This window comes from Podarcis gaigeae (assembly GCF_964106915.1).
Source record: "Podarcis gaigeae genome assembly, chromosome: 7".
NCBI classification, from domain to species: domain Eukaryota; kingdom Metazoa; phylum Chordata; class Lepidosauria; order Squamata; family Lacertidae; genus Podarcis; species Podarcis gaigeae.
Window position 1 is genome coordinate 23,959,671 of NC_139683.1, and position 25,453 is coordinate 23,985,123.

The window sequence follows — 25,453 nt, forward strand, 5'->3', positions numbered from 1 at the left end:
ACAAATTTTCCAAACTACGTAAGTAAAAATAAGAAACTTGCATTTTAGTATCTTATGGTTTGATTTGGTTTATTTCAATCTGCTTTCCCAACTCATTTATTACTTTTACTGTCTCATCCTTTCTGCAAGTAAAACAGTTTCTGAGTCTTCACATTCAAAACTTGTTACAACCTTCCTGATTGCTTTTGCCCTCTGAAAACAGGTGGACAAATCAGGCTAATTTGCAAATATGAAATGCCGCATTATGTCTGAGTATGTATAGTGCATATCACTATCCTGAAACCACTTCAGATGGTTAAATGAAATGACAAGGGAGCACTTCCTCTCATCATGCATCTTGGTCTGATCTAAAGGGGGGGCTTCTTTCAAAAACTGGAGGCAGCTCTCAATGTTTAAAGAATATATTGAATTACTAACAAAATATGCTGAGCATGAGAATTAAAACCAAAGCCTGGCCTTTTTCAGCCAATTAAAATTCTTGGATTCCATCCGCATTTTTCATGCTTGCCCAATTAAAGGGTCTCCATGACATCCTGCAAACGGGTATGTTTTCTTGTAAACTGCTTAGAGGTTTCATTACAATCAAGCGGTATATAAATTTTGTTAAATAAATAAACAAAATGATGGAAAGCGGCAAGGAATGGCTCAGTGTTGCCACACAACATTCAAAATGTGTACAGCTAAAAGCAAGACTAAAAGCTAAATACCTAGTTTGCACAGAATTCTAAAGAGCTCCTAATAACATTTCAGTCATTTAATGTAGAAACACTTAGACTGTGTTCACATTTTATGCTAACCCATTGTTTAGCGCTGCCTGAGCAAGCCTGAGTGAAATATCAAGCTAACTTGCGCCCCATTCCTCTTTCACCTCCCCCGCCCCCCAGTTGGGAGGAGGACTTCGGTGGAGTTTATTCTGACTGTTACAAATCACTTTCTTAATGTCGTGTCTGAACCAGAAATCCTGGTTAGTTTAACAAGTCATCGTTACGACCTATGGTTTGAAGTTGACTTGCTATGAAATCTATTAGAGAAGAAGGGGCAGCCTGAGAGCTCAACATTTGGCTCAGGTTTGACCACATAGCACTAAAGTAGCTGCCAACCTTTTGGGGCCAGTAGGTCCACCTGGAATTTTGTGAACGTGTCATAGGCAGCAGACACAAAACAGCTGTTGCAGGATTTTCTGCCACATTTAAGAGAGCAGAAAGAGAGAGAGAAACACAAAATTGCATGGGAATGGCCACAAAAGTAAAAGGGAAAAAAGGCACCTACCTGCAGGTCAGCCACTGCTGTGCTCACTGACAGATAGAAGCTTTTTGTATCCCTACTCAGTTCAGAAAAGAAGGAGGGTAGGTGCCCAATCCTGGCATCCAATGAAATGTGGGCATGTTTAGGGGTCAGCATAGGAGAGGTCAACCAGTGGAGAAACAGAAACTCGTGTGCATTATGGGTTTCAAAGGAGATTTATTCAAACATTTCACAGGCTTCGTAAATGACTGGAAGGCACATTGGAACCTGGCAGACAATGGGCTGGCAACCCCTACAGTAAAGCATGAATCATATGCCTTTAAAAAATAAAAGTAGCACAAGGACAATATATATGCAAAGCAACCCAGGACCGTGTTAAGATACTATACCTTAGAAGAACACAAGAAGATTCCAATAGCTGGCTTGAATTTCAGCTTTCCTAATGAGATTGCAGTGCCTTTCAATGTATTTCACAAACAATGTGAGAAACATGTAGTTTCCATTGGCTTCCATCGGTTCCCTTAACACTATTTACCATCCTTCTGAATACTATATTAGATACAGGAACATAACATAACAAATATTTCTGATAATTTCTGCACTCACCAGAACTGTAGCTGTAGTCTTTATGTTGAGGGATCTGAATTGTGAAGGCAAACAAATCTGGAGCAAGGATTGACTCTGGCTTTCTGCTTTCATTAAGCCATTTGCTGCTGTATAAGTCTCTGGTATCAGATGGGCCTTGAATTAAAGGGATCAGCTTCTCCTTTCCACCATCTCCTAAGTGTATTATAACAACAACATTGTGGTTTGGTGAAGAGATGTTCAGTGAACCTCAGAGAACTATATAATCACAATGACATTTATTGTATTGAAGAAACCAGATAACACTGCCTTTTCTATTACTAAGGACAGAAATAATCTGTAATTAATCATTTCCTAAAAACGGTCAGAATGTATTAAATAATTTGCATAGGTTAAAAGATGATATCAGTAGTTTACCTGCAAACATTTTAAGTATATTCAAAGTATTTCAGGGCTATGTTCCATGTTCTATGGAAGCATTAAATTCATTAGATTTCAGAGCTTCAACATATAAAATAAACATCTTTAAATGTTTACGTCTCGGTGTTACTTGAACATATGAGCGCCAGTCATACATATGCTCACTTATAATAGAAGCCTCCTCAAAATCAATTTTTGGAAAGAGAGCAAAAGTTTGTGAGGAGGTTACTGCCTCCCTATTATGAAGACTAAAGGACAAAGATAAGTGAATCAAGCTTAGGACTAATCTGCCAACCGTCCACTATGCTGTGGTAGGTTGGACATACCTCAGCCTTACTGACTTTGTAAGGTGGAAGGCAATGTCTCTTTGAAAGATCACAGAGAAAATATTCACTTGCTCCAAATAATTATTATGAATGCTTCTTCTGCATATGGGACAAACTGGATAAGACAGCTGCTGGCTGCCGCATCCACTTGTCAAAAACTAGAGAAACTGCCCCAAAACCAGGAGAAAAATATTTTGAGAGGACTGAGAGACTGTCCAATACATTGCTCTCCTGATCAGCTACATACCTGAACAATACAGAAAATAAGAGAAGGGCAAGGCCAATCAGTGTAAAGACTCCAGATTTATTGAAAGATTAGCTTTAAAATGTATCTGAATTCCCAACACATTTGAAATGCCTTCCTCAGAGGACGTTGTACTGCTCTTTCACAGTGACAGGTCATAGAAAACACTGTTCTCCCCAACTTAGGCTGATTTTGCAGTTTTGCCATTTCAATATTGTAACTGGGTGGTAAGCGGCAAACCGTGAGGGTTGACACGGTGTGTAACCATGGCAACATAAACTAACTAGAAGAAAACAGCTTTTTCCATGACTAAACTACTCTATATCCAGTGTCCTGAGGAAGAACATAGGAATGCTGAACATTTTAAAACCAGTTTTTCAATTTTCTGACATAAATCTGATTTATCAATATGGTCAAACTCTGAGGTCAAAGACATAAAATCTGAACACATTGTTCTCTCTTTGGTATATATTTTCAGTATGAAACAGTGATTATTTGTAGATTTTACCACTCACTTTTTGGGCTGCTAATACAGAATTGTCTGTACCTCACTTATTTAAGAGATGCTGTAAGTATAATTTAGCATGGATATCCCTGGGGAATAGATGGCCAGACTGGTTGTATCCTCTTTATTAAATATGGAATTACTATGGCCATTGAATAGCCAAAGGAGGCTGGCATGTCTAGCCAGCAAGTGAAAATGAGCTGCCAAAATTAGGGCTCCTTATTTAATGTGTAATGAATCAAAATGGTGAGATAAGCACAAAATTTATACTGGTTTTGTCTGCATTATATTAATAATACAGTGACTTATAAGGTAGTATTATTTGCAGTGGGTGCAACTTAGTTTTGATCACAAATGGTGAATAATAAGTTATTAGTCTGAAGGAATAATTATTATTCTTGATTAATAGTTGAAATGTGCACAAGTCAACTATATTGTTGCGAATTTACCTGAACATTTGTTAATATGCTATAAATCAGTTTTCTTGATTTGCCATAAAAGACTGAAGCTAATACTTCAATTATCTCCTTTTGCACAAATTGGCTTTGGCCTTTTTGTCATCTTTCTGCTGTGTGGTGTTGCACTCCTTCTGGTTGCAATTATAGTACTGGCCTCATTTATAGGGGCCTTAGGGAAAAATCAGAAGCAGGGCTTTTTCTTTCCTTTTTTGTCCAGCAGCAGCAAATCTACCTAAGGAGTAAATTATAGCAGGTGGTACACTTTCAAGTAGCCATGTTGTTTTCTCTTAACTGGATCCAAAATAGGCTTTAGCAATTGATTCCCTGCCCCTATTTTTTCTATTATTTAACTGAAACTTATTTATGGATCATTAATTCTAAGACTACAATCATATTCTGTTAGGACACTTATATTTATCTAGTTGTCATTTTCTCCAGATGCATAAATTGGAAGCTCTTACCTGACATTTTGTGATTCTTAGTCCAAAAAACCACAGGAAAACCAGCATTCAATATATTTAAGCACAGATACAGAATCCATCCAATTTTAGATATCGGTAATACTCAGCAAAATCTTACATTCATATGCAAAACAGTTTAAATGTTGTGCACTTCATGTGTCTGGCATTTGAGGAAATAATGTTTCATTTCTCCCCCAAAAAACTTAATCATTATGGAGATACAGAATTCAGAATTTCTACACTCACATTCAGAGTATTATCAAGCAGACTCTTGATTTTGACCTGCCTTTTGAATGCCTTTAAAACTGTAGTGACCAAAACACCTTAACATAGTTTCTTATTTTTTACCTTTGACGATGCCATGCTACATCATCCTATCCTGTTTCTAAAAACAAAAAAATTAAAAATACATCTGATTCATAGGAACAATGAATAAATTCTTGTTTCAGTAACTCTCCTTGTAAAAAGCAAGGCCAATTCTCCTACACAGGCTATAAACTTTTACATGGTCCAGCTGCACATACCTGGGGCTTTGGCACAAATTTTTATTGATCCCATGGTCCCAGAGGCACATTTGACCAATGATGTGCTGCAGTACTTCAATTCAACATTCTGGATTGAGCCCTCAAGAGTTGGCAGGGGATTCTTAGATTTCACACCTAATAAAAGAAAACTGCAAATGTACTAGCCTGCTGAATTTAAATATTTTTATATTCTTTCACCAAGACATTTAAATTTAATTATACTTTAATTATCTGCTTTACAATATTTTTCTTTGGATTCTAAAGATAATTTATTTATAGTATACAATTATTATATGCATAGATCTATACAAATATCTCTTCTACATAAGAATACAGATCTTTATTATACATAAAAACACAGAACGTTGCATTAAATTAATTAGCTGGTCATATTCATATATGCATTAAACTTTGCTTTCACTGTCATATAAAGGCAAGCCAGGCTCCTCTAGCTCCTCTTTTTAATCCTGTAATTTCAAAGTGTTAAAACGAGGTTTTTTTATAAAAAAAAAGTCTAAGATTTCACTTAAAACCATTTGGTTCAGTAGCAAAATAAAAATTAAACTTTTGCAGCTGAGTTGCACAGCAGGTAACTACACGTGTCATCTTTTTACGGAAACCAAAGTTCAAACTTTGCTTCAGGTCAGAAGTGGAAATCAGTTTGGTGGTCTCTTCTGTCTCCATTTGTACACTCAAGGAGGCTACCACACAGTTTGGCACAACTCAGCACTTACTGGCAGCTGTTTCTGAAGAGAGACCTAGAACTGCAACGGTGGGGGATGTAACAGGTCACGAGTGCACAACTCTGGCAGTTGCACAGGAAAGCTAACTGAACACCCACCCACATTACATTTGGCTGTATCCATTGCTATTATTTCATAAACGGCAATATTCAGGAAAGCTGCATTAACTCACAGTATCTGGAAAAGTTAGCTTGGGCACCTGTGAGAAAAAGTGAGTTGCAGGGAAGGAGGGGAAATCTCCCTTGTACAAAAGTGGGAATTCCAAACACAGCAGAGCTCTGCTTGTGCAATCTTGAGCAATGCCCCCTTCTTTCTGCAGCCCCTTATGGCATGGCACAGTGGGTTCCCAGACCCTCTGGACTCGCTTTTTGGGGGTACAGGAGGTTGCAGTGGTAGCAGAGAGAGACTGATTGCACAGGTAGCTCATCCACCCACTGAATACGATCCACAAGTTGTGCATTGTCTGAAATAAGGGGTGCAGATCATATTCCGTGTATACCAGGAAAACAAAACAAAAGAAGGTTGTTGAATAACGTTCAAAAATCCAAATGAATGAAATCTGCTTGACCCTTTGAAGTCGTCATGCCTGACTGTTATATTCAAATGATGCACCTTAACATCCATTAACCACATAAAATAATTGCTCTGTTAAGCTGCATGCTGGACAAAATATTCTCTAACCGGAAAGTACGCCTTTTAAAATTTAGATACAAAGTCTACAGCTGCATACTGCAGAGCATAGATGAAACCCGTTAGAGAAGCCTACACCCCTCACATTAGCTAAAGTAGGCTGCAGTATTTGCATAGTGTGCAACACATTTGCATTAACACACACCAACTACTACTTGGTCAACACCACTAATACCAAATGTTGGTTTTCATTTCACATGGCACACCAGGCCATATCTTTCCAATTGCTTAATTGGTGTTGTAGCAGATTCATGCACACCAAAGCTGGTGAGTTTGCACCGATTGCTATATAATAAATGAGTGGGCCTCTTTCCACTATAAACTCTTGTGGCCAGCTGGTATTTAAAAGCTATGGGGCCACATACCGAAAGATGAGAACAGTGCTTTTTCAAGAGAGCCATCCCTGCTGTGGAAAAATAGCATGAGACAATGTAATCAAACACTGTTACAAGGCCCAAGGGGGCAGTTATAAGGCTGCACTACTGTACAGATACCATTTTTATGAATCAAATCCCATTTCAGTAGCAGAGACAAAATAAAATTAGGTGATCAGTTTTTGTTTGCAATTCAATGGTTTCAGGAGGTGGAGGGGACATCATCATGGAAACTAAAACAGTTGTACCTCGAAACTGGAATGGAATCCGTTCCGGAAGTCCATTTGACTTCCAAAACATTCAGAAACCAAGGCGTGGCTTCCAAATGGCTGCAGGAGCTTCCTGCAGTCAAGTGGAAGCCACGTTGGACGTTCGGCTTCCGAAAAAGTTCGAAAACCAGATCACTTCCAGGTTTTGATCGTTCAGGAACGGAAAAATATGTTTACCAAGGTGCTCAAGTTCTGAAGTACGACTGTATTTAGAGCCCATGCGGAGAGACCCAGATTAAAATTTCCACTTGGCCATGAGTTAACTTGGGCCAGTCACTATCTCTCAGCCTTGCCTACCTCACAGGGTAGGATAAACTGGGAGAGGTGAGAGAACTATGTGACATTCTTTGAGCTCCTCTGTAGAACAGCAAGATACAAATGCTGTAACCAGAATAAAACTTGATTTCAACACCAAGTAGAAGTAAAATGCCCATCAGTGTGAGAGTGTGTGTGTGTGTGTGTGTAAAGCTCTGCACACAAAAAAATTCAAAAGCCTCCCAAGGATTGGATAAAAAGCACACAGGAAGCTGCCTTATACTGAGTGAGACCACTGGTTCATTTAGTTCAGTATTGTCTAGACTGATTGACGACAGCCTTCCACGGTTTCAGACTGAGGTTTCTCCAAGCCATTCTGGAGATGCTGTGGACTTCATTTGGGAACTTCTGCAAGCTGAACATGTGTGTTCTACCACTGAGTCAAGTCCCTTTTCTCAATGGAGGATGGGCCATGTCAAGCATGTCCATATGCTGCTTCCACTGCTCCAGAATCCTCAAGCTCAAGGCTTTACTTGGAATGAATAGCAACCATTTATTTGTATGAGGGACATCAAAAGGGTGTGACTCTTCTGGTGTTCTCAAGGATGGAAGAGGAATCTGCCCTTGCCTTTTGTGAATATTCTCCCATTTACAATCACATATATGCTTAGTGATTGGAGGTTGCTTACTTTGTCCCATAAGACTTGATATGACACTGAGAACAAAGTGCACCTCATCTTCCTATCTTCAGCTCTGTGCTCCAGATCTTAACCATCCCAGCATTTAGGACAGGCATCCCCAAACTCAGCCCTCCAGATGTTTTGGGACTACAACTCCCATCATCCCTAACTAACAGGACCAGTGGTCAGGGATGATGGGAATTGTAGTGCCAAAACATCTGGAGGGCCGAGTTTGGGGATGCCTGATTTAGGACCTAAGTACAACTCACATGATCACTCACCACCAGCCATACTAGCTATGAATGATGGAAGTTGTAGTCCAACAACATCTAGGGAGCTAAGATTGAGAAATGTTGACCTAGATGGGGACAAAATCCCACAACTGGCTTACATGTATGTATAATATAATAGTGCTTTGCTGAATAGAAGTCTGGATTCCCTGAGATGTCTGGGCATGTATTTTAGTCCCTAGTGGAATTAGCATAACAAAACCATTAGATAGTAATAATTATTGGTGGGATTAATCTAATGAGCCCCATCAATGCAAAAACTTCAGCTTGAGCAACACAGCTTTCCTCCTCTCCTTCTCCTCACTCTCCTCCTACAACCCCCAAAATTGATTCTGGAGGATGTCAGGAGATCCCCTAGAACACTGCATAGGAGCAGGAGAGGGAGTGGATGTCATTCCATCTAACAATCTGAAATGCTTGCACCAACATAACGTCTGTCATAGCTCAGTGTTGAATTCCACCCTATGAATTCAATGGAGAACAAAATGTTGATACTGAAAATATAAGAGAAAATAGATCAAAGAAGGTCTATAAAAATGAATAATTATAGTGGAGAGTGGATTGCTGAATTTGCAATCAAAAATAACAGGAAAAAATACTGATTTGGTAGCAATACCTAACAACACACCACACCCTGTTACAGCAGTTATAATTATTTATGGACTTCTTGGAGAATTGAACACTATCAGGAATTAGAAAGAGTTGGATCAAAGAAAAGAAATACAAACCCAGGGATGAGGGCAAGGACACAAAATTAGCTTTCAGAATCCTCTATTAAAATACCCTGCTGGTAGGGTAGGTTTACTTTGACTCTGTCATCTCTAATACTTTAAAGGATTCTATCATAATAACATTCGGTCAATCAAAAAGTATGACGTAGTGTACTATCCTCAACAAATGCATCAAGTAAGGTCAGAAATGAGTCATGATGGGAACAGCTCATCTCACTTGCCTGTGAGTTTTTGTTTCTACCTATCACAACTAATAGCCACAGGGGTTCTCCCTGAATCTGTCTTATTCTTTTTCAAAGTCACACAATGAGCTGCATGGCTGGGAGGGGATTTGAACCCTTGTCTCTGAGGTCCTAGCACAACACTCTACCCACTACACCACACTGGCTCTAGTAAGATGTTCATTTAAGAGTGGTGATGTGTCTGTGAACCACACAATAGAAAGGGGGGGGGTGTGGAAAAGGTTTGCTCCCACTACAGTGCTATGTCCAGTGCTTTACTTTCCTCCCATGAGGGCAAATGCCCATCTAATTGCTCATACAGGAGAAAATAAATGGGAAAAATAATGGAACAAAATACGTCCTTGATATCTCAGAGTATAAGGAAAGGATAGAGTTTTATGCCTCAGCTACGCCTTTGATTGCAACCTACATAGGCAGTCATACAGAAGCAGAACAGGAGCACTGAGACCCAAAGGAGTCCTTATCTACCTAGTATTGGTCCTTTCATCTGCACAGTCCTGTGCTGTGTTTTTGTTATTACAGTTAATAGGAAACAGGAACAAACTCCCTCTAATACTGAATTCAGGTTGGCTGTACAGTGGTACCTCGGGTTAAGAACTTAATTCATTCTGGAGGTTTGTTCTTAACCTGAAACTGTTCTTAACCTGAAGCACCACTTTAGCTAATGGGGCCTGCCGCCGCGCTGCCGCCGCACAATTTCTGTTCTCATCCTGAAGCAAAGTTCTTAACCCAAGGTAATATTTCTGGGTTAGTGGAGTCCGTAACCTGAAGCGTCTGTAACCTGAAGCGTATGTAACCCGAGGTACCACTGTACCTACAACACTGCAGCCAAACTTGTTCCACCCATAAAGAAGAGGGAACCCCAAGGTATGCAGATGTAAAGGCATTAAATACATACCCACCCAAAGGGGGAAAGACTCCTCCCCTGCAACCCCCACAGAAACACATGATCTTGTGTGGAAGGTAAGGAAAAGAGGAGTGAGCAAATGGTCCAAGATGCCATTTAACAGGGTCATAGCCGCTCTATTACTTCATCCCCTCTAATTTGGTTAAGACTTTTTCTCTGCCCTTCACCATGAGATCCCACAGCACAACACAACAATACAATATACACTTATGAAAACAAGTAAAACACATACAGATTATCCCTGTTCCTCAGTCATTGGCATGGATGTTAATACAAAGGAGTATCTGAAATCACAACTAGAATTTAATCCAAAAAAAGCTTGAAATGTTTCTGTTTACCCCATCCTATCTGAGATCTATACACCTGCTGATCCGCAGAACTACACAACAGTAGTCTTTTTGGATTTTTGACTTTACTGTCCAAAATGACAGTTCCTTCTATCAAAAGGATATTAACCTTTCATCCCATAAAGCATTAAAGAAATGTTTTTGATAGTATTTTTAGCCTCTTTATCTGGTCAGACCACTGGAAGTTAAGTGCCTGTAGAAACCAATAATTTCACCAGAAGTCTTTTTTTTTTTTAAGCCTCATATAAAAAGCACCTGCTTAAAGTGAGTAATGGAGTTTTATATTCATTACACTTAGGAACAGTGTATGTAAACTATTCCGTTTTCCTCCCTTGTGGAATATATTTCAGCTTATGTTGCACAGCACATTACCAATGTGTATAAAGACTCTCTGATCAGCGATTTGGACTGCAGACAGCAACCTGTAGGAGTGCATTCCCCCCCCCCCCTTAAATACGGTATCCATTTGATTCACTAAGACAAATTGAAACCATTCTTTATTAGATGATGATCTCACCTTCTCTGCAAACATATGCAATGCAAGCCTTTGGGCACAGATCACACAGCACACTGTATCATACCCACGGGTATAAAATGTTCATCTGACACAATTAGCTATCAGAAGAAATAATATCTAAATAAACTTCGGAAGTAAATCCCCCCCTTTTTCTTCTTTTTTCTTTTTGCAGCTTGGGAAATAGAGCAGCTCACTATTTGCCTCACAAAAGCTCTTTAATTTTTTATCACCTGTTATTAGTTGTTTTTTAAACTCATTTACTGTGTAATCCCATATGTGTCTACTTTAAAGTAAGACCTAATGAGTTCAATAGGTTTGCTACAAGGTAAATGGGTATAAGATAACCACCTTTGTTGTAAGGTGTGTTGCTTTTTATTTGTATGATGCCGAGAAAATTTATTTTATGAGGTGTCTCATAAATATAATGCACAAATAATTCTTGTTATTTGATGTTTTGCCTTTGTGTAACATCTGCATGTGCCTATAAGTAGCTCTGTGAGTTACAAAGACTAACTCCGTAACTTGGCAAGAGAATAAGCTATATGAATGTCAGTTGTATCCTTTTCAACAAAGCAATGTAAACTTATTTAGTGATCTCCTTTTTTCTTTCATCTTATCTCCGGTTTCTGTGTAGATTTATTACATTCATTGTTTCCAATTTTAACAAATCACCTAATGGCAGAAAGGAAAATATGTCAACCTTGGAATTATTTGCAGTTGTAGAAATCCCTTTTGTCTGGCTCATGCAAGGCCTGCAATCTGTTTAAAACACAGATTGTCTGTCTTTTGTCTGACAGCCACCAAGCTGCACAAATTACTTTCTGCCAGTTCACCTGTTTGCAGCTGCATCTGTAAGTTAAGAATTCTGAGGCCTGACTTGAGCAAGCACTCTAGGATTGATGACATGTGCTGCTGATAAACCAAGCAATTTGACGAAATTACAGGCCAGCATTACTGAAAGACATCTGTGCACGAGCCAAAAACTAGAAACTCTCAACTGTATACATGCAACCTGCAGTGGCGGCAAGCTGTTTGAAGTGAAAACCTTCTTAGAAGTGTTAAAGTTGTCACTAAGTAAAATGGCCATCTTTGTAGTATTGCCTCTCACAGGAGGTCCAATATTCTGTTTAAATAACCTTTGTTAAATGGCTTAATAAAGTATTCTCAATAAAGGAAATAATGCCTAATTGAGTCTAGCATCACAGTCCAACAGAATTTCATTTCACAATTTTTAAACTCACCATCTACCCTCAGTCTCCTGACTTTAAGTGAGCCCCATGCTGTGTATCAAATACAAATATCTGTTTTCTAAATCTGCTGATAATGAGAAAACAAAATATGCTAAAAGGTGGCTTTTGTTCAAGGAACTATCAAAATAACCAAGACATTGATTTTCAAGCAGAGTGCCGTGGCACCTTGGGGTGACTTGACAACCGTTCAGGGGAGCCCTGGGGGAGTGGGGCTGTCCTTTCATTAACTTGCAGACCACATCTTTCTGGATTATCTATCTCTCTTTTCTCTCTGAGGAACATTCTGGGGAGCCAGCAGCTTAAACTTGCAGCCCATCATCTTCCCGAAATAAAACAGTGGCAAAAAAGTGGGGAAACACTTTTGCATTTTCTTAAAATCTTCTTCCCCACGCACAAACAAAAATCCTCCCCAGCTTCAGTAACTAACAGTTCCTTGGTTTTATACAGAGGGCTTGAAAAATGCAAGAAAATAGCAAAGCAGCTTGATGATGTGTGTACCTGGATGTATGTGTGTGCTGTAAGTAGGGATTTAAAAATAACTCTGAAAGTGAACAGTGTCTTCTGTGTTTTTCTCTCCTTCTACCCCCAACATCCATCTACCCTCTTCTTCACTACCTCTCCCCGCAGGCAACCTTCCTCCTCCTTAATAGTCATCCAGCTTTATGGGGACATGGAGCATGTTGCAGGAAAGGACCATGTCTGCATGTGTGTCCTGTGATGTGTGTTTCTACTTCCCTTCCCCACAATAACGAAATATTTCTGCTTCTGATCTTAATCTTGTTTTGCCCTCTCCAGCCCCCGCCCACCATGCACACACTAGTTTCAGGAGCGAGGGCGCCCATGTGGAGTGCATCAGCTCTACCCTGCAGAGCAGTGGCATTGCTTGAGTTCCCATTGACACATGCACTCACACACTCGCCCAAAATGGCACTGAAAGGAGGCAGGGCCAAATAGGGAAATCCCCACTTATGCATGTCCCATAGCGGTAGGTGGGGGGAACAGTTGGGGGACAGGTTGTAGATCACAGTAGTGGTTGTAATAAGGGGTAAATTCCTATCCAAGCTGCCTTTCTTCCTCTTTGCACACCACCAGCCAACAGGAAATGAGAATCCTGTGTTAGCTGAATACTACCCTCTCTATCTAAACAACTCATCAAAGCCACATTAGACTTAGTTTTCTTGCTTTCCAGACTTGCTTCCCCTTTTTTCAAACTTTGCTCTGATCCTTACTCCCTAGTTTCTGTTTCTGCATAGAAAAATGGTGCACTCTTCTTCTGTTGCTCAATAGAACCTTTTGGGTTGTATATGTACCTTGCCTTCCACTGGAATTCATATGACCTCAAACTTTTAACTCCTCCACTGAAGTCAGAACCTTAGAGCACATGCTCTCAAGATTCAGCATAGAAGCATTTACAAGAGGCAAGTCCCCCCGCCCCCATTTAACAAGCCACTTGATATATTTTATCTTCTTTATTGCTATATGCCCTAATCATATATCTAACAAGGATTTGGCTGTTAACATCTACAGAAGCCTGACTAATATTTACTACCTTTACACTTATTTGTTTTAAGCACACATTCAAAAGAAATGCGCCAAGTTCTATTCTGTGAAAAATAAAATATATTTAATAAGTTTGATTTACTAAAATAAATGCTAAACGTGTACACAGTGTCTGGTTTTATACATTTCAATCTGTTACAAATTATACTCCTGAAAACAGGAAGGCAAAGCTTTCAAGTTAAGTAGCAATATACATTTGGCTTTCACATTTCAGAGCCCATAAAATGGATTCAACACAGAGATGAAGTGACCTACAGGAAAAAAGGTTCTGTAATATAGTGGATATGCATACAATAAATCAAATCCTTATCATGATTTGCACCTAATAACTATACATCATTGATAATAACCCCTTTAGGGAACTTTAATGTAGCATTTATCTAAACAAATGCAGTCTATTTTTGTTTCTATTTTTCTACTCACATTCTAAGTTAGAGCCTTTTTAAACATCAGCTTTTATTTTAAAAGACGCTTAAGTCGTGAGAACATTCTTACGTACCACTTCATAACTCTGACACCAAGTATGTATAAAAAGATTAGCCTTTATTTGGTATAAAATCAGTTGGCAGTTTTACATCTGTGCAACGCAACAAAAATACCCCAGCTGGCATCTCAAGCTCTCACACATATGGACTTCAAAACAGAAACTTCCTTATTTGCAGCACTGCCAGGGTAATTTTGTATACTGTGCATACTACAGCTATTTGTCAGACCCCTGCAGGTGTGCACTGCACATAAACACACAGCTGTAGCCTAGCAAGCCAAGTGTTCCATCAAACGCATAAAGGGAGACCTCGGCAGCTGGATTAATCATCTCTGCAACAGGTCCAGAGAGAACAATATGGGTTAGTATTTTTGGAAAAGCATGGATGGCAAATTTATGATTATGCCGGCCTTACGAAATAACTGCTGGATTGTGTCATTTTTATGCAATGTCTACTTATTAAAGTTTTTGTTTGAATGCTGGAAAAAGAGTGGCTATTTTTTAGTTTGCAATATAAACAATAAGGTAGTTTATATATAAAATAGTTTATTATGTGTAAAATGTTAAAAGGGTTTTACGCTAGAGGTGGTTTTTGACAGATGTTACAATTGTTTGCATTGGCTTTAGCAGGATCATTGGAATCAACTCAAATTAGTATATTGTGAAACTTCCTGTTGGTTATATATTTTATTTTGCCATAATTATACAACGTTCTCTGCTCTATGGATTTTTAAGATCAACCGACTTAAGAGGTTTATACATATTTTTGGTGAGCACAAATATTTCGGAGTTCTGAGCCTGACATAAAATTATGGAGAAAAGATTTCTCTTGTAAAATGTCATACTAGTATCATGTGTTTATGCAAATTTTTGACAGCTTTGAATCTGGCAATTACAAAATCACCCAAAAATTTCCAGTGTCCCAGGCCAAAAATTAAGGATACATTTTAAGGGTAGGCAGCTGAGTCAACAGGTTTCTCCTTAACTGGTGGAATATAGCTTGCTTACCATATGAAGAGAGGTACAGTGAAGTGAGAACAGCTTTAGAATCTGATTTCCTTGATCTCTAACAAATTACCCTAATAGGCTATACCATCTCCAGAGAGATGACATAGGGAGACACTGGGTTGCTTCACACATTAAAACTGTCATGAGGCGCCTGTCAAGAAAATATCTGCATGACAATGATGGTTTCATAGGACGCCATAACAAGATGCATAGAGTTGAAATCCCAAGACAGCACAGATCATGCCTGCCAATGTGAATCTCTCTGTGTGATGGAGCTCAATTGCAAGCATGTTTTAAATATTGTGATCCTTATGTGGAGACTTAAAGGCTTAGTTAATAATATATTAAGGTGTGCTGTGAAAACTCCCCCTGGAGTTAGGTTTTTAACATACTTTATTTTGAAAATATAATTTGAATTTTTTTTAAGGGAAATGATTTTACTTAAATGTTTTCTAAGGAGACAACATAAAAAGATGTTGCTGAGCAAGTTCTCTGAATCTTTGTTTTATTCTATCATATAAATTAAGCAACACAGGGAAGGAGTGGGGGGGGGGGGGTTACTTCTTCTAAAGATGGAACCTGAACCCAGTGTATCCAGAACAGAAGAAATGTAGCAATACAATAATAAAGAGCCAAATTCGATATTCAGCAATCCTGTAATCTTCACTGTGCTCAGTAGAACTAACTCCCATTTAGCAGCAATCCAAAACAAACTTACCAAGAAGTAAACACCACTATGTATCTATCTGTCTATCCATTTATCATTAGACCACCACATTTCTGTAAAGGGTGAAGTCATCTGGGTGAAAGATGTTTCCTTGCGTCTACATAACCTTGTGTTGTTTTCCACCACTCTGAACAAATCTATTAAGAATATGAAAGCCAACCTTCCCCAATCGAAGTCATAAGATCCTTTAAGGGTGTGATGTGTGAAAATGCAAGACAAATGCCCAACCAGAATCTGTAAGTAGCAGCTTGGTGAGAGCAGGACTGCCCCACGGAGAGCTAAACAGCTGTGGGGCTCACCTTCCTGCCAGAACATACACAGAGGATTATTGAAGCAATGGGGTTAGTGGCCTTTCTTGGAAATAAAAGTTAGCAAGCAAGTCTGCTAGTGAGTCACTATAGTTGGATCCTGCTTTCTGGTATTTCAATCAAATCGTTATTTCTACTGAGTAGGGAACATTTTTAGGAATGTGCCCAGCACAAGCGATCCTAGGCTAAGTTAGAGGGGTGTATGGTGATCACAACTACAAATGTTAAGTTATTTACAAGAGCTTTACCTCCCACTTAGTTTTACTGTTCCTCTATAAGGCTAAATGCATTACACAATGAAATACTAATTTTATTTGGTGCTGTTATTTGTAACATTTCGGAGCCTATATTTGCTTTCTCTTACATTCAGTCTGCTTAATTATTAATTTTAAAAGATGCAAAACTCAACATTCACAGCTACAATCACTCTCCCAAACTATACTGCTTTCTTACTATTTGCATTTTCAGGTTTTTTCCTGTGTGAGTTTTTGAAACAGTGAAACTTTTTGCTGTGCATTTTCTAACTGCATCAGTGATTTCATCACATACAAATAAATCCTAATTAAAAGAAGGCCCACTAAAGTAACTTGAGATTCTCCACCTACCCCAGTAATTTAGGATTATATCTGCATTGGCGCTTTTAATACACACTTTAATACAATTGCTCTTCAGCGATCACATTTCATCTGTACAAAATGTGTTCATGAAAATTCAAATTTTGGGAGGGGGGACCTGATATTATTTAGTAGACAGAAACTAAAAACATTTCAATAAAATGAATGTGGCAATCTAAGAAAGAACACTGAAAATTACCCCTAAAATTGCAACCTAATAGGCATTCATTACTGTCTGAATAAATTAGAAAGAGGCCATTTAAATTAGTACTGGCATGACAGAAAAGATCCATTTGCCTAAACAGAAATAAGAGAGTCAGATACAAAAGGATATAGCGGAAGCCCCATTGTGCCAGCAGAAATAAATTATGCCAACACAACCACAGCGATACATGGAGTGTTTGCTCTACCTGTCTGAATCCCAAAATGAGGTACATACATGGATGGAATAGGGAAGAAGCAGACATGTCAAATCCTATATCCTTTCAGAAGCCAACCACATTCCAAGGACAGCACAATTGCACTGATAATACAGCGGCCTGTCAGACAAAATAGTAGGGAAGGGCATGGTCACATGGCTTGCTAGGTGAGTGGTGAGCCAAAGGGACTAGCTGGATTATGTGAGAGCAACAACCTCTTGGGGACCACAGTTTCCCCATTGGGAAGGACTCTAGGACCCTGTCAGAGCCTTCACACCTCCTTCCTGAAGCAGGCGCTTACTAGGCTTTGGGAAGAAGGCACGAAGGCACCCCCCTTGGCTCTGAGCCCTGTGAAGGGAAACAGGTTGTGCTGCCCTAAATCTGTCTCTGTCAAAAAGGTATTTCTGAGGAGTCTACACGTGTCAAACGCACGTGTGCATTTGAGCCACTGCGTTCAGGGCTTGCCAGGAACTCTGACAGAATGGGTCACTCTTCCCTGTGCCAGGGACTTAGTCATGCATGCTGGGTTGTGTGTGAGGTGAAATTGAGAGGTGTTGGAGAGTGTGTCTCTATGTCTGTGAGTTGACTAGTTCCTTCCTTGATCTCTCTCTCTCTCTCTCTCTCTCTCTCTCTCACACACACACACACACACACACACACACACACAAAGAAACACAGTCTGCACTGGAATAGGTGCCCCCACAGCTTAAATAGAGCATAGGATTGCTTGATTATCTTATTAGACACAACAGAAGAAATAATAGTATGCAAACTTGAGCTAAACAGATCAGACAACTCAGAAAGGGCCCAATGATTCTAGAAACTGGCAGTAGCTATAGAGTCAGAAACGGGCAGGCATATTTTACCCTGTCATGACCGTGCAGGCAAAAAAAATGGAAGCATTTTAAAACACAACTTAGCTTTTGCATTTTTTCTTTGAGAACAGGGGTCTGGGAAACATTATAATTAAATATCTCTCTAGTCACCATAACCATAATTACTATAAACAAAGTTAAAATGAAAGCTAAAGTCATAGAAGTTTGCAGACCGAAAACTAATGTTCATCAAGACAGCTGGAGAAACAATCTCAAAATATAAGGAGCTCCAGATCCCTCACAGGCTTCACATATATGGATGTTTCCCCTTCTCCCACAACCTCTCTTTTCCTTTTCCACTTTTTTTTTAATACGGGCTATTTTATAGGGTGATTGTAATAGTATACCATGATCATTGCTGATTGCTGTTACAAACAGACCCTTCTAATCCATCTGCTCTCTGCTTCAACAAATGCTTTTTAAAAGCTACTTCATAAAAACATTATTGCTTCATACTCAGAAGACATTAAGTCAAGATTTTGGAAATTCCATTGACTTGATTATATCAGCAAGTGCAGTACATGTTAGATTTTTCATTAAAGCAAAAGCCTTGAGAACTATTTTCCAGACTTTAGCTAATGTTGCTATGACACATTTCGTCAATGAAAATGGATGAAAAACAGTAGTGCTTTGAAGCAATAGCCAGTAAATGCCACTGTGGTTTACCAAGAGTGGGATGCACAACATATTAGACCACAGTTAATGAAATTAAGCCATGTCTTAAGTTAGCAAAATGTGTGCTCTGTTACTTGTTTGGAACCTACACAACTGCCTAATCTTCAAGAACTCCTTCGCCTCCAGTAAATACTATCTCTTGCATCTCTTCATAATTAAATCAGTGGACTACCACTGTTTTGAGTTTGCATTATTTTAATGCGAAAGAACAATACAAATGGGTTGAGGTTTTTTTTTTTGTTTCTACAGACTTAGTTTATATATTCATGGATCTGTCTTGAATAGGTTCATGGATGTGGAGGGAAGATCAATGAGATATAAAATGGTTATCTTTTCTTTTCTTTTTTTGAAAATCTGGATACAGATTCTGCTGGATACAGCAGAAACTGGTATGCAGTCTCACATCCAAGTACAGTATATTCTTTCAGCAGACATTGTGACTCAATTTGCACTTATCACTTTGCTGAAAATCTCCAATTGTCTGTTGTCACTAAAAATATATATGAAATGTCCATGTTAATACATTATCTACCAATAATAGTCAGACAGGATGGAATTCAATGCTATGCTCATACAACCATCCCATCTGCACAAGCATTTCAGCTTAACAGACAGAACATCCTCCCTCTCCTTCCCTTGCATACAGTACAGACCCCCGGAGTCAATTTTGGGGTGTGCAGGGGGCTTTGTAGGGGGAGCAGACAGCAGAAAGTCCTGTTACACAGGGAAAAGTTATTGACTAGGGCAGGCATAGGCAAACTCAGCCCACCAGATGTTTTGGGACTACAACTCCCATCATCCATGACCACTAGCCCGGTTAGCTAGGGATGATGGGAGTTGGTAGTCCCAAAACAGCTGGAGAGCCGAGTTTGCCTATGCTTGGACTAGGGCTTCCACTAATGGGGCTAGTTAGGGGGCTCTCACCCATAGAATTTCTCATGCATATACTGAAATACTTAAAAACTAAGAGATGAGCTCTTTGAAACACCTTTAGTTCTAAATTTAGGTAGGATTTAAATAATTTTAGTCATAACTATGGTTTTCAAACTTGGTAAAATCTAAAACATGGCTTAAACCTCATTTTCTCTAGCACATATTCATTCATTCATTCATTCATTCCATTTCTGGCTTCCTATAATATATAACAAAAGATCAGATTTCCTCACTGCCCAGATCAGCAAACAACATCACAGAAAATTCTACAGGTGTTCAGGAAATAGTGCTGCTCTTGCCTGTTGGTAGGCAAAATTATGTGTTGAGTATTTGTTTCCACTCCAGTATTATATCAGCAGAATTCATCCAAGAGACAAAAGTGAACACTGTGAATTTAATTAAAGTAACTACCTTATTATAGGCCTTATCTCAAGCTCTCAGGTCTGAACTTAATTTAAGGGTAAATCACACACAGAGAACTACAGAGTGAGGTGATGCAATTATGTTTCACCTCTGATTACTGTCACCTAAACCCAACCTATTTTCTGGACTCAAGCACGTAGCAGGTCTTGAACTGGTGACATAAATCACTCAGGTGGGAATTTAGCCTGTGTACCACCACCCAATCTCATTTGTGCTGACAAGGACACTTTCACACATCAACAGACAGGAAATATTCCCCAACCTCCTGTAAAAATTTCTAGGATGCTTCATGATCTGGGCAATGAGAAGACCTGGATCATTTAGTGCGTTGAAAAAGAAGTAACAATCTCAATTTTTCTTTCTTTCTTGCATTTATATATCACCTTTTCCTCCAAAGAGCTCAAGGTAGCATACATTTTATCTTCACAACCACCCTGTGATGTAAGTTAGGCTGAGAGACAGTTACTACTGGCTCAAGGTCACCCAGTTAAGCCTAATCACTGTACTTTTTTTGCTCTTCGGTATACTGGGGAAAGTGAAATTCTTATGATATATAATGCTTTTAATATCTTGCTTTGTAGAAAGAGCCACCAGTTCTCCATTCAAAGGAAGGTCTACAAGATACATTTCAAAGGGAAGCAAAATTGAATCCATTTTATCCTAATTACAATAAATGGAGGAAATGTGTCAAAATCAAATTGCAATTTATCTATGACTATGTACGATAATACCACTCCCAGCAACAACAAGAGAGACATATAAAGATGGAAGAGATCATTACCCTTAACAAGAAACATTAATATTTCTATTAGCAGAGGTGTTGAATTACATGGGTCTTTAACAGAAGCTGTATTACATTCCAACTGAAAATGCAGCTCAGATCTCACACCCTTATTTCCATAATCATTTTCATATGCCAAGCATACATTAATATGGCATTATCTTCAAAATAAGAAGCAGACATTCTTTTAGAAATTAATTCAATATTGAAATGCATCACACTAAGAGTTTTACCCACATTTCTCTCAGGAACACTTGCAATGAGACCACTACATTCAGAACTTGTAGTATCACTTCCAAGGTCTCCTTTCTGTCTGGCAAAAAGAGGCCTACAATTTGAGTGATGCACAACCAGTGTATAACTTTACTATCTTAAAGTATGCAACTATACCACTTCTTAAAACTAGGGCTGTTTGTATGAGCCCGTTCACATACAAATTCCTCAAAGCAAAAATACTAAGCAGAATGTTACACATCTAAACTTGCATTTAGAATTCAGTTATCAAGAGCATTTAGTACGGTATGCAGGTTTACTGTAACCCAGGTAGGCAACAACAAAGTTTAAACACAGTATAGAATCACAGAATGGTAGAGTTGGGACTCCAAGGGTCACCTAGTCCAGCCCCCTGCAATGCAGGAATCTCAGCTAAAGAATCCATGACAGATGGCCATCTAACCTCTGCTTAAAAACCTCCAATAAAGGAGAGTCCACCACCTCCTGAGGGATTCAGTTCCACTGTCAATCAGCTCTTACTGTCAGAAATTTATTTCTGATGTTTAGTCAGAATCTCCTTCCTTGTACCTTGAATCCATTGGTTCAGGTCCTACCTTCCGGAGCAGGAGAAAACAAGCTTCCTCCATCTCCCACGTGACAACCCTTTAGATATTAGAAGATGGCTATCTTATTTCCTCTCTGTTTCCTCTTTTCCAGGCTAAACATACCCAGCTTCTTCAAGCGTCCTCATAAGGCTTAGTTTCCAGACCCTTGATCATCTTGGTTGCCCTCCTCTGCACATGTTCCAGATTGTCGATATCCTTTGTAAATTGTGGTACCCAGAACGGGACACATTACTCCAGGAGTTGGTATGACTAAGGCAGAATACAGCAGTACTATGACTTCCCTTGATCTGGACACTATACTTCGGTTGATAGAATTGCATTAGCTTTTTTTGCTATGTCATCATACTGCTGACTCATGTTAAGATTCTTCTCACATATACTACTGGCAAGCCAGGTGCCCTTTGTTTTACATTTTTGTAACTGATTACTCCTGTCAAAGTGTAGAACCTTACATTTGTCCCTACTGAAATTCATTTTGTTAGTTTTGGCCTAGTTCTCCAATCTGTTACGGTCATTTGAATCCCCTCAATTCCTTCATCCAATACATTTATAAAGAAATTAAACAACTATAGGCACAGGACAGAACCCTGAAACACTCCACTTGTTACTTTTTTCCAGGATGATGCAGGATTCAGTCAGTCATCCAGCTACAAATACACCAACAGTAACATTATCAAGCCCACATTTTACCAGATTCTCCACAAGAATATCATGAGGGACTTTACTTTGTCAAACACCATACTGACATCAAGATACACTGCATCTACAGCATCCCCCTGATCCATCAAGCATATAATTCTATCAAACATAGAAATATTACCCTAGACATTTTGTTTAGGGGAACAACAGTAAGCCCCCAGTACTAAATTACTACTGAGGTCCGATATTAACACCCACAGTGATTATGTGGAAAAGTCTGGTCTCTTTGAAGATTTTAACTTGTTGGACACTCTTTGATATACTACTTTGAATGAGACTTATTAGCATCTAAGTGTGTATAGGACTGCAACCATGGAGGCCTAGATACTAACACTTATTCCAAATATTTCATCTTTAGATGACACGTTGATCAATAAGCAACAAAAAAATCAAGAGTGTGCAGTTCTTCTAACTTTTCAAAGAAACAGAAAGCAGTTTTGTTAAATAGGACCAGAACATATGACAAAAGAATTTAGAGAAAATGTGCTTAAGATATAACAGGCATTGTGTCCCTTTTTACAACCTGAACTATCAGTTTTGTGCCATTATCTTGGTATTTTAAAATGAGCATACCAGGATCTATAAATTAAAAGACATATTGTAGACAGCGTTCAAAACTCCCATTGTTCTATGTGCGTTTTGCGACAGGGAATTTCATTAATGCAAGCAGTTTCTGAGCTCTGGGCGCAGTACTAAGCCTAAGATTTCAAATTAAAACTGCCACTTCTGGAAGAAAATGAGGACTTTTCTGCCTCCTCACTGTCCAGCCGCTCTCTGAAGACTGGAAAAGGGACCCTCACGAGAATATTACGGGAATGGACCATGTGAAAAATGAACATACGTTTTTAGCTGCAGTTCATTCATTTTCAGCTTTGTATTCTTGCTATTAAAAAAGTGTGCCTAGACAGTCCATTGTGGTGCCCACACTGACTGTAGAGAGAAGGGGGCGGGGGAGAGGAGGAGGAGGAGGAGATGGGAACAATAGAAAACAGTTGTTGCTGTTCCACCCCAGTGACTACACAGTATGTGGGAAATCTAAATATGCAAGCATTTGAAATAAATGTTAACCCTGCCATAGGAAATAAAAAATATCAGGGGAAATTAAAAGTGGAAATCAAACAAAGAGAAAAAATCTGTTTGGCTCAACACCCCCAAAATAACTAAAGTATGCATTACAAAAAAAAGCCCCCTGAGCCCCAACAGCAGCAGTATGAGATGTTTAAGCACTGGGGGAGTTAGAGCTGATTAAGAGCTGGGGGAATTACCTTTACTTACACAAATACACTTTATTTACAAATCTATACCACACACCAATTATTACAAAGAGTTCCTATGTTCATTTCATACACAAGGAAATATGATAATAAATTCTTACATTGAAAGAAAAATAGGGGATTAAGAGAATCATAACATCATTCCCAGCTCATTTCAGAACAGATAGAATTCTTTTCTTTTCTTTTTCTTTTTACAAAGAGCAACAAATGCGCTTCCCAGGTGCAAAATGCCAGGCCATCTGTGAATGGTCTGGGAGAACTTGGAATTTGTACTTGGTTGACATCTGTCTGCCTTGGGAGACAATGGAACAGGGCGCCTTTCAGGGTGAAGTCAAACTGTTGGAAGGTTACAGTACCTACAGGAGAGACATGTTTTGTTGCAGCAGGGGCAGATGAAGGTGTCCAGTTGTGCTGCTGCACATGCACCATGGTGTTTCTCTGCACTTCTCCCAGCAGTCATTCCTCCTCTGGTCGCTGCTATGGATACATGACCAGGCTGCCTGTCTCCAGGCACTGCAGTTGTCTGCAAGGGATTTCTACATAGCAGGCTTCATGATGCCAGCCCTCGTGTCACGTTTGCAGATTATCTTTGTAATGCAGAGTTGGTCTGCCAACTGGCCTCGTTCCTGAAGCCAACTTCCTATAGAGTAAGTCATTGGGGATCCTGCCATCTCCCATTCTATGGACATGAGCTAGCCAGTGTAGACGTCGCTGAGACAGGAGTGCAAACATGCTGGGAATGTGGGCTTGGGAGAGCACTTCCTTGTTGGAGACTCTCCTGCCATGTGATAGCCAAAATCCTCCTGACCCAGTGCATTTGGAAGGCATTGAGGTGCTGCTCCTAGCAGTTGTAAGCTGCCCGCAACTCACTTCTATAAAGCAACATGTTTAGCATGCAAGTCTGGTAGATTTCCATCTTGGTATTGGACATTAGCACCACATTTTCCCATACCATTTTGGAGAGGTGAGTCATTGCCGTAGCTGCCTTGCCAATATGCTTATCCAGCTCAGCGTCGATAGAGAGGTTGTTGGTTATGGAGGAACCCAGGCAGACAAAATTGTCTACCATCTCAAGCGTGGTGACCAGCCCGAAGAGGTAGCAACCTTCCACCAGTCTCCAGATTAAGCCTCAACAAAGAACACAGCTGCAATTCAAAGAACCTTGTAACTCAGACCAATTTAATTACAAAACAAGGAACCAAACAGGTAGACAGAACTAAACAGGAGGGTTGTTGGAGATAAGCAGTGTCCAGTGCACAGCGGAATGATGAAAAGTACGTGCCAACATGCTCTATATTACTTTATTTACACTTCAAAGCTGGTAATTTACAGAAAAACATTTTCCCTCTGCCGGAGCAGAGAAAGGCATCCTCTCTCCTCTAAAGCACGGAGAGAATCACACTGAACTGCAAAGAACAGTGAAAAACAGGAAACCAGTGTACGTCACATCCAGTCACCTTTCCCGTGAGAAAACCCAACAGCACTTGACTGTGGAATGTAAACATTGTCTTGTGACAAGCACTTCGCTGCTCAGTGAAGGAAGCAGAAACCAACATCCTCCCCCTTTCTGTGAACATCACTGGGCAGCGTGTTCGTACAATATCAGTACAAACCCAACTTCTGCACATAGGTACAGTGTTGATCCCTTGATACAATCTTGGACAATACATCAGCAGGAATTTCATTACCTGGCATATAGGACACCGTTACGAGTCCCTTTTGAATACGTTCCCTAGCATGTTGCAACTTTAATTGCAAGTGCTTCGTGCTT

At 39.4% G+C, this 25,453-nt stretch overlaps 1 protein-coding gene across 8 annotated transcripts in view; it reads right to left on the reverse strand.

Annotated features, from left to right (window-relative positions):
- The window catches only part of VPS13B (vacuolar protein sorting 13 homolog B), a 399,672-nt gene that overhangs the window by 248,811 nt on the left and 125,408 nt on the right, over positions 1–25,453 (reverse strand). For all 8 annotated transcript variants that reach the window (XR_014566943.1, XR_014566944.1, XM_083749735.1 and 5 more), the window contains exons 18-19: positions 4,769–4,903; positions 1,852–2,025 (exon numbers count right to left, since the gene is read on the reverse strand). Coding sequence is in view for 6 of the 8 variants with exons in the window: in XM_083749735.1 (XP_083605861.1) it covers positions 1,852–2,025; positions 4,769–4,903 (309 nt within the window). In the remaining 2 variants the exon portion in view is untranslated. The remainder of the gene's footprint in view (positions 1–1,851; positions 2,026–4,768; positions 4,904–25,453) is intronic.